We start from the raw sequence: 14,194 nt of genomic DNA, 5'->3' as shown, positions 1-14,194 counted from the left end.
GTATACGTAGTACGCAGGGGCGCAACAACTAAATTTCCAAAGGGGGGAGGGGCAATATACCATTTTATAAAGAATCATCGATCCACCCTATTGAAGGGGGGGGGGGGGGGGTCCGGGGGTCCTCCCCCGGGAAAATTTGTATTTCAAGGTGGAAAATGGTGCTATTTAAGCAGTTTTATTATCTAAAAATTGATTACACAACACTTTCTTTGCCCCCGTTTGGCCCTACTTCAAGGTTTCAGAAAGGGGGGGGGGGGGGCAAAATACCCTTGCCTCCCCCCCCCCCCTGTTGTTGCGCCCCTGGTAGTACGTAGTAGTGGTATACAAGAAAAAAGTAAGGGGGCCTTCTACCCCAGCTGCCCAGGGGCCCACAAATTCTCTCAGCGGCCCTGCATACACACACACACACACACACACACACAATGCTATCAACACCAATTATTATTTTACAGGAGAGAGTATTTTTAGCAGTCGGCCACTATTAATAACAGGGCATTCCACCAAATAATGAACTATTCGCAAACAGAACCAACACTTTAAATATTAAATTATATAAAAACATTGTCGACATAAGTCTGATACCATAATGATGTCATTCAGTTCCATCTACAAATAAATAAAAGTGGAAAATAATTAGATATTGCTCTTGGTAAAATACAAAAAGAAAATGTATTTCCGAAATTCTCATTCCAGATATACCTTTACAGAATAAAAAGTTTCATACAAATAATCCCCCCCCCCCCCCCCAATAAATTATAAAGTTGTGTCCAAATGTTGTGCTCTATGGTGTATATCTGGCAACAGCGCACGCAGAAACTCGTGCATTGGAAAGGGAGTGTGAACACTACGGAGAACATTGGGCCATTCATCACCTGGAATTTTTTTTTGTCCGTTGTAAGTTTACCTGCGACACGTCTACCACCTGAAACTTGTATCGAGTGAGGTTTAAAGGTCAAACGTGCAATACGAAATAAAAAGTAAAATTCTGTTTGAGCTTGTTTCTCGTCCTACTTCGTGTTGAGGCTCCGTGGGGCAGTACATTGCGTATTGAAACCAGGGTCGACCTTCAGACCAAGTGCTTATTTAACTCCAACCAAGACTACCAACACATTCTAGCTCTCACTTTCAAAATGAGCACGAAACACAATCCATTCAGGGTATGCCATAACGCACTTATATTTCAACAAATGCAAAGTATGTATTAAACCAAAACTTCCAAAAGTCTAACTATCGATATTATATAAACACACTAAAATATTCAAAAAATCATTTTTTTTTTGCAAAAATAGTAAAACCTTTTAAGAATTAAAACTTAAAAGCACGAAATAACCCAGGTTAAATGAAAATACTAGGTCGTTATAAGATAATTAATCCTTGCATTAGTTTTAAGCGTAAGATAAATTACCTTTATTAGACGTTAAAATGTAATAAACAATATGCGTGGTTATTTTTGAGTTAGGTAATAACTTTTAAGTATTTAAAGATACATACTGCACAGAAAAAGTATATCAATAAAATCAAACGATGTTTAAAGAATTATATTCCACGTACGAATTGGAACAGAAACCAAACTATTTTTATCTGCTAATAAATGCAATGCGTCTGCAATCAACACTTACACAGTGACTGTACCCCCTCATTTTAATGACTCAGTGACGTTTGTCGAAGGGATCATTGTGAAATTGTGCTCAGTCACTGGAAATCTATACAATTTCACATTTTCCCTTTGTCATTCCTAGGCCAAAGCGCAGATTTGAGAAATCATTTAAGTAAAAAAAAAAAAAAACAAGTACGCAAGTACCATCCAATATACATCAGAATAATTGTATTTAATTCCGTCGTTAGCACTTTCGAAATAAAACTGTTGGAAACCGTCTAACAGTAGTTAAGTAACCTCATCTTTTACACTATAATTTCTCGTCATAAATGGCGAAGTTTAAAGCACACACTTCTTAATGCAACTTCAAATTATGGACGTTAAAAGCGCTCAAATATACACTACGCTATAAATTAGCCCATAGCAAAAATAAAATATGATTTAGAACTGGGTTGGGATGACAGTGATGAAGCTGGCAAAAGTATAGCCTCATATTCGTAGATCCTTGGTTCGAATACCCAGCATGCAGTTGGATCGTGAATACACACACACACACACACACACACAGAGAGAGAGAGAGATATCTTAAAGTAATAATCTAAGTACTAAAGGAATAAAAATAATATTTCAAGCAAATATGATGTCGATAGATAGGATGCGTTATCAAGGTTTTATCTTGGTTATCTTTAACCTGAAGTTGGCCAGCACTCACCTCCAGCTTGTGGGAATACTCCTCGCTGATTCGGTCGTTCTGCTTGCTGAGCTCTTCGTTCTTCTCCAGCAATGCTTTACCCAGCTCTGCGGCCAGGATCAAGTCCTTCTCCTTCTGCTGGAGCTGAGCGTAAATATCCAGTTCCCTGTCGTCAGACGACGGTTGAAGACTTCGAGATTCCATTTCGTGGATGTAATCTTCGAGCACATATTTCGACTTCATTCTGTCCCGAGTCATATTTCCACCACCAGCGAAAACATTAAAAAACTTCGTAGGCCACCATTAGAAGTGCACTGTATTACTGTGTTTTGAACCGACTTGCACACTGCAGTAATACCTCGTTCGCATTACAGTGATAAGGAAAAGCTATGTGGGATTTCAACAACATACACTAAACAAATAAACGCGCAACACGACAGGCAAGTGACGTTCTGAAGTTCGGTACGTCATTGCTACCCGCGAGAACTGACGCAAGGCACTCGAGCTACCACCACGCCAAGCGCGCTACTACAGCTGCTGAATGTTTTCCCTTGTCACTTGGTTGCCAGTGGTAACCAGGCACTGCAGATACCCGCTGCGCCTGTGCTGCCATCTAGCAACGTCACGCGAAACAACCAGCGTCACGCGAAACAACCAGCGCAGTTGTCGGTTGGAGGACAGGTAGCGCTGCCTGCGCAAGTTCGCAACGTGCTCGCAAGCCTTCTATTTTTTATTTTCAAAAACAATGATTATGAGGTAGTTAAAAATATATTGTATTTTGTTCTAAAGAAAACTTTATGAAAGTCGAAATTGATTTATAAATTTAATTCGCATATCTTGGATAAAGGTATTTCCTTCTTCATTTCTATGAGTTACAACTTCAAATAATTCCAAAATGTTGCCTGCTCTAATGTTTTCTGAGAAGCGCTTGTTACAGATTTTTTTTTTTACCCCGTGTCCTTTGTGCATTTGCAGGCAAACACATCATTTTATAAGGTTATTCAGGAGTGTAATGGCCCCTTCCATGAAAGAAAAAAATTCAAAAACATATTTCGAGTACTTCTGATGTTATTTGATTTCCCTAAAAAAAAAGCGTTTCTAAATTCCTAACTGAATTCTGAAGTGCTTAATAGTAGCTTTGAATATATATACAGTATATATATTCAAAGATAGTAGAGAGAGGGCAATAAAATCCTGGGAAATGGAAAGGCGAACCATATATATATATATATATATATATATATATATAAAATTGTAGTGAAATAATACTGGGAAATACCATTTACGAAAAAGCCACTCGCCTCCGTAATTAACACTCCCTGGCCGGCTGAAGTTGGCTTTATTCCAGACTTCTTTACCTTCCGTTCATTTCCCCCACTTTGCGTTGTGGGCGGAGCCGACGCGAAAATCACATTCATAAAAAAGGCACTGGCCTTAAAAATGTGTGTTAGTAAGCGTACAGCACTGACCATAAAAAATTAAAAAGCCTACAGCACTCGCCATACAAAATTCATGGTTGAAAGCGTACATCACTAGCAAAAACAATAACTGTAGAAAATGTACAGCACTGGCCAAAATATTTGTGGGAGAAAGCGTACAGCACAAGCAAAATGACTTAACCATGAGGAAACACCACATTTCGCACTAATGTTTAATATAATATTTTTAAGGTATAACTTCTTTGTATGTATAGCTCTGATATGCATGTGTTGTGCGACGTGTGTGCTACACACGGAAAATATTTGTGGTACGCGGCGTTCAGCAGACAAAATGGCCCTGCTCATTCTTAAACAGTATGTGCCTTTGGCACTAATGTGGAGCTGTATTTTGCCACGGGTTAACGAAACATTCAATAAAGCAAATTATCGAAGAGTGACAAGTGAAGGATGTGTTTTTTTCTATCAAAAACTGGACTTCAGAAAATTGGTCGTTTCCTACATCATATGAAGCAGAGAGCAGGCGATATATGCAAGGCACTGGCTAATAATATACCTAAAGAGTTGACAACTAAAAAACCAAAAAGGAACTGGTGACACAAAAAAAGGTGGTACATTGTAAGACTTTTGTCAATGTTGGAATTTCCAGACGCTATAGTTGCGATAACCTTGAAAACAATTATGACCCTGATGACTCCACAGCAGAGGAAGTATGGAAGAGGAAATCTAAAACTACTCATTCTTATTTATATTTGTCCTTAAAAAGCACATCACAGGAAAACAAGGAGTGTACAGCTAAACAAAGTAAAAATAATTAGCTTTGTTTCATCTGGTAGGAGAGACAATGAACTCGTTAAACATAAAAGAGTAATGCCGTATGGCAAGTTTGAATTACTGCAGTCTGAATTTTACACACTAGTCATATTTTGCGATCAGTGCATGTGTTGCTCTTTCGTTGAACAAAACAAAAAAATTACAGTACATACTAGCTAAAAGTGGTATGTTTTCGGCAATCACTGCCCATGGTAAAATTAGCTTCGAAGAAGACGGTCCGTCACCTTAACGGGGCGCGGTTCAGATAATAAAAATCGCTTTACTTCCAAATCGTGTTTACTTTGGTAAAATGTGAATAAAAACCTTCGAAATCAACTACCCGACCACTCCGCCCGGTCAGTATTTTTTTAGTACCTGGGTTGCCAAGTGCAACACTTGTGAATCGGGAGCACAAGAGGGGTGCAAGCGCTAGCGCAAAGAGTATTGATGTGGCAGATACTCCACTACGACTGTGGTGCCGCACTGGCAAAAGAACATTGTGCCCGCCGCGCGCACTTCAGACATCAGCACATTTACGTGCTGTGCGTAATATTCCATGTTAACTGTCTATGGTTCGAGGTAAAACCATAAAAGATACACGTTTAAAATATATTTTTATTGTTATTTTCACTAAAATGTCAAACATATATCTGGAAATGGGACGTTAAAAACATGTTCTATCATCATATAATTTAAAATGTTCTTACGGTTACCTCATTTGGGAAGAGCTGAAGTTATGAGACGTAATAGTCAAATAAATAGGAATCATAATGGCAGAACAATTTTATAAATAGTGATTAACAAAATTTAAAAATAAAATCTTCACTGAGTAACTTAAATCCAATTATTGCAATATTAAGTTGTTTAACTAGAGGTGTTACTATAATATATCACGCCAGGCATTGTACACTATACAAATGTGAATTTTCTTAATCAAAATCCAGAAAGGACTATGGATGCAAAATATCTAATTTCTTTATTTTTCACATATGATATAGCATTTACAAAATTTAAAACTTTTAACATCTTGAAACAGGGCTTTGTTTGTGTTCACATTCGACACCGTCAATCAAGTAATTTATAAATTCATTGCTTTTATTTGATAAAACCCTTATAACCAGTGGCGGATACGGGGATTTATTTAAAGATAGTATCTAAAAAAATGCGAATTTTTGTTTTTAAAAAAGTTTGTGAACAATTAGAAGTTAGGACAGTTACATTATCATTCTCAACATGTATCTCTGTTCTTGTGGTTTGCGATTCCAGGTGTTGTAACAGCTCGCTGAGTCGCCCAAAAGAACATACAGCCTTCGCCAAGATGTAGCCCATTTTACTTCATTATTCAGCCACCTCTTGTAACCGTACAGAGAGGCATACACGTGCATCAAGTGGCGAGTGCTGCACATTCTCGGATCAAGCCCAATTACTCGACTGAACACGAAAGCGAAAACCTTCTTCCAAATAACATTAAGAAAACCAGTGATCAAATAAATTCTAAACGAAAATCTGCCAGCCTTGAAGTAGACAAAACAAAATTTAGTTATAATTTCGCTAATTTTTTTTTAATATTGTGGTCTTACAGCCTATTAATTTTAAGGTAAATTCTGAATAAAATACTGCCTACAGCAGCAGTTACAACGTTGCAACGTCCAGAAAAATATTAATGAAATTTTTCGTTTCAATATATATTATATATATATATATTATATATGGTTATTCGGATACAATAACAACCGTAAGTTTGGATCAGTTACCGATAAATAAAATATTACGCAAAATTTTGTCCGAAACCGTTCTTAATACGACCAACCCTTATTACGAGGGGTGACCAAAATAGGAGTTGGAAGGATCAAAAGATTCATAACTCCCTTAGTAAGCACAGTATCAAATCCGTTCAACGTTATTGTAAACTTTCTAATAATTTTGCATGAAACTATTTTTGATGCAATCAAAACTTACCACAAGGGATGACCAAAATGGTATAAATGTATTCCAACATACAGAAATACAAATGAAATTCTAATTATACGTGATCCTGCAGGCCGAGCGGACAGGAATATTTTTTGAGATAGGTTTATATTTGCACTGGAACTATCAGTACCTACCTGTCCTGATACCACGTGGCTGATGGCCAAGATTTGTAAACATGGAGAATGCAGTAGATGCTCAGACATTGATGTCACATGTTCACACGCGTGATTTGCCAAGGTCACGAAACGACAGTTTATACTACGTAGGTCAACAGTAGTCGCTGTCCTCATAGTCACTACGTTATGTGATGCACAAACAAATATTTACATGTTTATTCGGTGCTCCTATTTTTCTTTATTTGTGGATTTTATTTTATTGAACTACAAAAATTTATACTTTTAGGTTTTTGTGTATGTTTTCCGTATTTGCCTTGTAAATGAGTAAATAATGTATCACCACAGGACTCTAAACACCTGCGTACACGACCGCACTGCACTACAACAGGCATGTCAGTACCTAGAAGGGGTTCGGGACATGGCCGAACAGACGAACTTGGGACACCGCCGACACGACATTCCACCCGGACAAACTGCCTGCAGCCAACCTGCCCGCGCCACAACCACACCCCCTCCTAACCACTGCTGCCCCCACCGCCATCCAAGTCCAGAAAACACGCTCTGAGGCTACAAGCACGACCAGGTCGTGGCACAAGAGTCTAGCGGCAGCACCGCTACTTGCTGCAACTGGCTGTAAATGCCGCACCGCTCACGCTCGTTCCGGGGCCGGCGGCGCGATCCCGCAACGGGAAGACTTTTTTTCACTGGCGCGAGAGCCAAACGTCCGATCGTGCATCTTCGGGGTGTTTTTTTTTTTTTGTTCATTGTAAATAAATATGGAGGTGCTGATAAAAGGAAAGACCATAAACAAGGCAACGGTATTTATTTGTAATTGTTTTTAGAGGAAAATACCTAATTGAAGAAACGTACTTCGTGGATTTGTATATTTTTCATACCGTATAAAATCTAGGAAGTCTTTGTTTTCCACAAATATTCTCGGGACGCCCCATATTCCCTTGCAATTTTACGCAACTTGTAATTTTCAGGTAAGGACATGATAACTAATGGTCAATTAGGTAAGGTTAGCTACATTATAAATACTTTAAAACATTGTGGACGGTTGATTTGGTTATGATAGCTACATTAAAGATAGGTACTGTGAAATCATGTAAACGGTTTCCTAGCCCTGGATAGCTACATATTAAAAAGTTATTTGCTAAGCAACCATAAAATGATTTTACAGTATTTTTAATGTAGCTATACTTACCTAATACCACTGAACAGTCTGTGTGGCTTTCTTATACTGGAGAGAAAAAAACCGCGCGTAAAAATAAAAAACATCCAGGGGGTAGGCGCTCCCGATCGGCCAACTTCGGAAAGGCTCGGCATTTGCAGCCAGTTGCAGCAAGTAGTGGTGCTGCCGCTAGACTCTGTGGTCGTGGCCAGCATGCGACCTCTGGCTCCTGGAGACGCACAAATCTCGCGTACGTACTTGCACAGAACAAGGAGGGAAATAAAGAAGTGCGACTCTTACAGTGGAAACTGAAAACATGTGTCGCTATCTGTTGGGCGGGCCCATAACTACCAGCAAAAAAATTGGAATAGAGGTTCTCATACAAAGTTTTTTTAGTTAATACGTTTTTTTTAGGTTATATTAAGTTATCTCCTTGGCGGCGCAAAACTAATTTAATCGATGTGAAAATACTTAATGCTGTTTTGTAATAAACCGTCATGTAATAAATAAAGGAGTCGGAGGTGCAAAAACTCGTATTACACACCACAAAATTAGTGGCTACCTAAATAGTGAATTTTCACTGGGCTGTTTGCCTGATAATAGCTTATCCATTACTTCTCCTAATAAATTAATGTAGTTATGTCAGCAATATAATATGAAAACTACTATCTGGCGGACGGGCCCAAAACTACTTCAAAAAACTAGGTCTCAGTCTCGGTAATTAGAGTTTCTCCCCCATGCGTACTCGTCGCTCAAGAAATAGCTCGATTCTGTTCCGATAGCTCACACCGCGCCGACCTGCCCCGCTCGCAGTCCTGGAAGTCAGCAACATGACGTGACTGGCCAACTGCAAGCACCGCGCTGAGCCCGCCTCGGCCGAGGGAAGTGCACGAGTATCCGGCCGCACTGAGACAACTGGCCCTGCTACCTTCTCCCCGCGCCACTAATCACACAGTTGTACGAGCTTGAGCGCGATCTACAGGGTACAGCATTAGCAAACCTACCAAACATTTTGTAATTAAAAACCACATCACCTGTCGCACGGATAGCGGGGAACTAGAATACTAGTACACAACACCGCCTAATTTAAACAACTTTAACCAACCACGTTGAAAATACTTCAATAGATATTCGCACACAAAATGGCCACGTAACCTTAATTGCAGTAAACAGTCCCCGAAATTTTTTTTAAAATGAAGACTAAAATAAATGAGTAGATCAACCATTCTCCTTTATGATTGCAAAGCAGATATAAAAACTCAACAGTAATAAGTACCTGGCTCGCGGGCCGGTTACCCCCACATTTCAACCAACAGAAGTTACCAAAAAACCGGACGTGTGAAAACCAATAATCTCCAGAATTACCTTGAAATTTAACAAAGATATGTAATTTACTTGCGCAAAAAAAATCTACTCAAACTACTTGCATAAATTTCATTGTGTGCGGTTTTTTATAAAAAAAATACAATGGTATTTTTGAGCACTTCTTGCCCCGAAAAAACAGTACTACAAACCCTCACTTAGATAGAATAATGTATTCCTAAAAATGTTCGTGTTATTCTAAATCGCGTATTCTGAAGCATTAGACTCCATAAATAGCAAGTAAATTACTAAATGTGTTCCGAAATGTGTAGGGAAATATTCTTTACGTAATGTAAATTCGTAGAATAACACTCAACGATAAATGTGTCCACACCATTTATCTTTAAAAGCCTTCCGTGGAATACTTTGTGTAACAAATACGACAGCGTGTAACGGGAGATGGTTGTCGGTCGGTTGCCTTGCCGCTTGGACTAGCGCGCCACAGCTCATGTTTGTGCCACAGCCGATAGCGTCTCTTCCCCCCTGCATGCCAGGCACATCTGTTGTTTACGGAGTTGAAGCAGACTTCGTGGCGTCTTGGGTTCGGGCCAGTAAAGTCAACGTGGCGTCTTGGGTTCGGGCCAGTAAAGTCAACATGGCGCAATTGGAAAACGTGCTAAGTGAGCGATTGTTGTAAAGTATTTTAAACCTAAAGTTCAAAATGGTAAACTACCAGTAATCTATTTGAAATAATATCTGTGACATTTGATATAATCATCAAATTGATCAGAGAAACTCACTAATGTAATTTTAAGAATTTTTTTTTAACTTTTTCAGAACAAAACCTGCTGAAGGAAAAAACCTCTGAAGTGATTAGATCATTACTATCTATGGTGAAGCACATGTTATGAATAATAAAAAAGTAAGTGCACTTTGCATATGTACCTGAACACGACTTGTATATCAACTTTTTAAACACTAGCTTGAGTACAACACCTCGCGACCACCCTATTTCAGGGGCTTCGCCACTATATGTGCACTACACTTACAACAGCCATCTATTTTTACAAGTTGAATTCATCGACATGTTTAAGATAAATATAGTTCATGCAAATTTAACGTTCACTTGGGGATATGAAAGTGTGTCATTGGTTTTTTTAAAGGTTTCCTACAGTAAAAAAAGGAAAATCATCTGAATGGTTGTGTACGATTTACCAATTTAAAATGTAGCTAACTTAACAATACCAACAATTCTTACCATATTATACTTATCTTAATGTAATCTAAATAAACCTATGATTCACACAATTTCGAATTTTTTTTTAATGCTGGTAATATAACCTAACCAACCGTTCACACTATATCACAATATTATTAATATGGCTGACGTCACAACCTACCGTCCACAGTGTTTGTTTTTTTAATGTAACTAACCTAACCACCCTTTAAAAAAAAGTAACTATTTAAAGTATTACATCACCCTCTTAACGAATGATTGCAAAACATGTTAGAATACAACAAATTATGAATTATTATATTATTCATAAAATAAGACTTCCTTCAGACTCACCCAGCCTTTATGCAGAAAAAAACAAATTGATGCAATTTATAAATGTCAATCAAAGATGTACAATTTACAAGAGCAAAAAATCACAAATCTACATTTTGGCTAGGATCTTTGGATGCACTAAATTAAAACAGCAAGCTTCATGTACCACAGAATCAAGCAATTAGGATCAAGGGATAAAGTTATATACATGACAAGAATTTTTTCCTATATAACGTATTTTATATTTGTTAACGTAATTCTAATTAGGTAGATATTTAAAAAATTGGTGACAAATGTTAACAATCTTATCAAAAGTTTTAATTTATTTGAATTAGATATTTAAAGGCAACAAGCATTACATCAAACTAGTTCATCTTGCCACACAATAAATTGTTTTAAATACTTCAAATCGAGTAATTTATCTTCTATGTCCACTTGTAATCACAATGGGCAATAACTCTAACATTCAAAATTTTGGAATTGAATGTTTTTTTCGCTGAAAGATTAGCGTACTTTACATTCTACCAAGGATGTGTTGGTTGTAACCATGACAAGGGTAGATTCTGACCAGAATCATACACAGAATTGTAATTTTTTTTTTCTGTGAAAGGGGGCATCGGGGGGAGGGGAGATAGAACAAATTTGCCCACTATTTTGCTTTAAATTTATTTCCTTTAGTTGGTGGAAATTAAAGATATGTACAGTTCATTAGGATTTATTTTTCAGGGACCGGAGGGGGAGGAGGGGTCTACTAAGTAGTTGTGTTCGTGTTTATAAAAACGGAACTTTACCAAAAAAAAGTAACTGTATGCTTACAAATTTATATATATATATATATATACACACATACACACACACACACACACTAATGTGTTCGGATTATATACTGCTATTGTCGAGCACTAATTATAGTTACGTATATAAAAATAAAATTTACTGCATGTTCGTTGAACATGACTTGCCTTTTGCTGATCACTTCGGTGAGTAGGTACATAACCTCGGGATAACCCAACACCCGCAATTGTCATGTCACATCATTCGTAATACAAATCCCTAATTTTCAACACACAAATATTTAACTATGTATATGAAGCCGAAATCAGTTATTGTTTTGATTACTGTTGGTTTATCAATATTGTCGTTCGTAAAGAGTTGTAGAAACATTCTTAATGTAAACAAACACCTGAAAACTAATATATCAAGAACTTCCAAAATAAAATACACTATTCAGCGATATTTTGCAGAATAACTACATAATGCGGTAAATATTTACCCATAATGCTGTGCATATAGCCCTAATTCCAAAAAAAAAAATATATTCCTGAAGTCAATTGCTATGCGATGCTCTGTTCGTGCAACTGTATGCCACTTAAGAAATTTGCCTCTTTTTTTTTTAATTTTAAACTGACCCTGAACAAAAACGTCACAGAATCAAAATCTGCAATCACTTAAAAACATTTTTTTTTTTTAATCCGTCTAATTGCTACAATTCACATTTTTACGAGCGTTATTGGGTCAAGGCTGCCTCCTTTATGATGGCAAGGATTGCTAATAAAACGTTGTTTTGCCCTGCGTCATCAACATGGCTGCCGGGGATGGTTCAATTGGAATCCAAGATGGCTTCCCACTAGCAGTTTATATTTATATCTAAATGTCGTTGGCTCCATACAAACAAAAATACCATGTTCGACGGTCAGTGAAAGATAAACAAGAATTTGAAACAGATAGTGAGGATATGTTTAATAAGCATACCTCAAATATTCAGGTGGAGTGACCTAAAGTACGTGTTTATATGCTCTTAAAAATGTCTGTTGTGAGCTCCATGTGCACACATTAATATATTCGATTACCAGTAAAAAGTAAACTAAATTTTTTTAACAGGTAGTGGGTTCGTGTCCGTTCATAAGCATACTTATCAATATAGCTGGGTATACTTACTAACGCACATACACCCATTACCTATTAAACACTCGCGTTTACGTTTAACTGGCCCTCGAACATGTCCCTTGTGTTGAACGGAACTCTGTATAGGGCAGGAAATCCTTTTCTCATTTTATGACCCCATAAACATGGTGATATCAGCGAACTTCCGATTTACTTCACCTCAGTATTTTTAACCTTTATAATTATTTAAAACCTTTAAAATGTTTCGGGCAAACATGAAAATGTAAATGTGTAAGCTTACATTTACAAATAAACTTATATCTCCGACAAATGCATACCAAAACATTTAATGCATAGGTATAACGTTCCGGAGAACAAATACAGAGAACAAAACGAATTCTTGAAAAACTATAAACTGCTAATAAAGACTCTAAAACTGATTATTTTAATAACTACTTTAATTTTTTTTCAAACATGAAAATGCCTGTGAAAAATCTCGTACGCACCAGTTACTGAAATAAGATATTTGCGCTGTTAGAATCAGCACGTTAAAATTTATAATGAGATAAAACATCCTGTGTGTCCATGAATATTACTGCAGTGAAATAGAAATAAATGAAAACATATCCTATGTGTAACAGCATTTAAAATACAGGGAATTATTTAGCTCCTATGTGCAATGCATACACATAGATTTTTTCAAGGGACTGTAACTATGTAGTTCTTTCTTACCTTCACATCCCGCCGAAAATTGGTCAGCTATCCAGTTTGATGATCACGTAAAAATCACTCTTCGCGCAATTGTACACCATTTGGTAAAATGTATATGGAATTCACTGAGTTTGATGATCACGTAAAAATCACTCCTCGCGCAATTGTACGTCATTTGATAAAATGTATATATGGAATTCACCGAACACATCCTAACGCACGCTCGTATAACACAACTCTGCAAGGGAGAGCGTTGTCGGCAGTTACCGTCTAACTGGCAACTGCGCGCGCATTTTCGGCCAGTACAGTACCGCGCAGTGTATTTGCAGCGCGATCACGGGCCAAGATAGCACGGTGGAAGCGCTTATGAGGACCACTTCCCTCTGCCCTCCGCGACAGCTGGGCGCCGATGAGAGAAGACCGGTAACTTTTCAAAAGTAAATGTTGGAAACCTTGATTTTTTCGTGGTCGTTCGTTGCTAGGAATGTTGACCATGTTTTGTTTAATATTATTAATTTTGCAATAAGGAACAACCAAAACACTATTATTAAAATGCTTTATCTTTTGTTTAAAAAATAAACAAATGCACAGTAAAAACAAAATGTTGAAAATCTTAACCTGTGTTTCTATTGCAAAAAAGAAATACACACGTTCACAGATCTGCTTACCTTATATTTATACAGATTTAATACATATGGTATGGAAACAACATGCAAATACAAATAATGTGCAAATGTGTTTCATTTAATGCAATGCTCTCTGCCCAAACCTGTAAAACGAAAATCACAAAAATACAAAAAAAAAAAAAAAATCTGACAGAATCAGAAAAAAATATATAAAATATAATACTACAAACAAAACACATATTTTTTATTTTATTTCGCAACTTATTGGTCACAATATAGTCGTCCTCATAAAATTTCTTTACAGGGATGTTACTTTAGTGTAGA

General features: G+C 37.2%; 1 protein-coding gene across 4 annotated transcripts in view; it reads right to left on the bottom strand.

Moving 5' to 3' along the window:
* LOC134529026 (bicaudal D-related protein homolog) overlaps positions 1 to 13,562 on the bottom strand; it is a 234,327-nt gene extending 220,765 nt beyond the window's left edge. Inside the window, exon 1 of one of the 4 annotated variants that reach the window (XM_063362706.1) lies at positions 13,266 to 13,562. Coding sequence is in view for 1 of the 4 variants with exons in the window: in XM_063362705.1 (XP_063218775.1) it covers positions 2,310 to 2,546 (237 nt within the window). In the remaining 3 variants the exon portion in view is untranslated. Of the gene's footprint in view, positions 1 to 2,309; positions 3,443 to 11,922 lie in introns of those variants that run through there. The other 3 variants (XM_063362707.1, XM_063362705.1, XM_063362708.1) reach the window with 3 other exon arrangements.
* Positions 13,563 to 14,194: the final 632 nt, after the last annotated feature.

This window comes from Bacillus rossius, chromosome 2 (genome assembly GCF_032445375.1).
Source record: "Bacillus rossius redtenbacheri isolate Brsri chromosome 2, Brsri_v3, whole genome shotgun sequence".
NCBI lineage: Eukaryota > Metazoa > Arthropoda > Insecta > Phasmatodea > Bacillidae > Bacillus > Bacillus rossius.
This window is presented reverse-complemented; position numbering and strand designations above follow the sequence as displayed.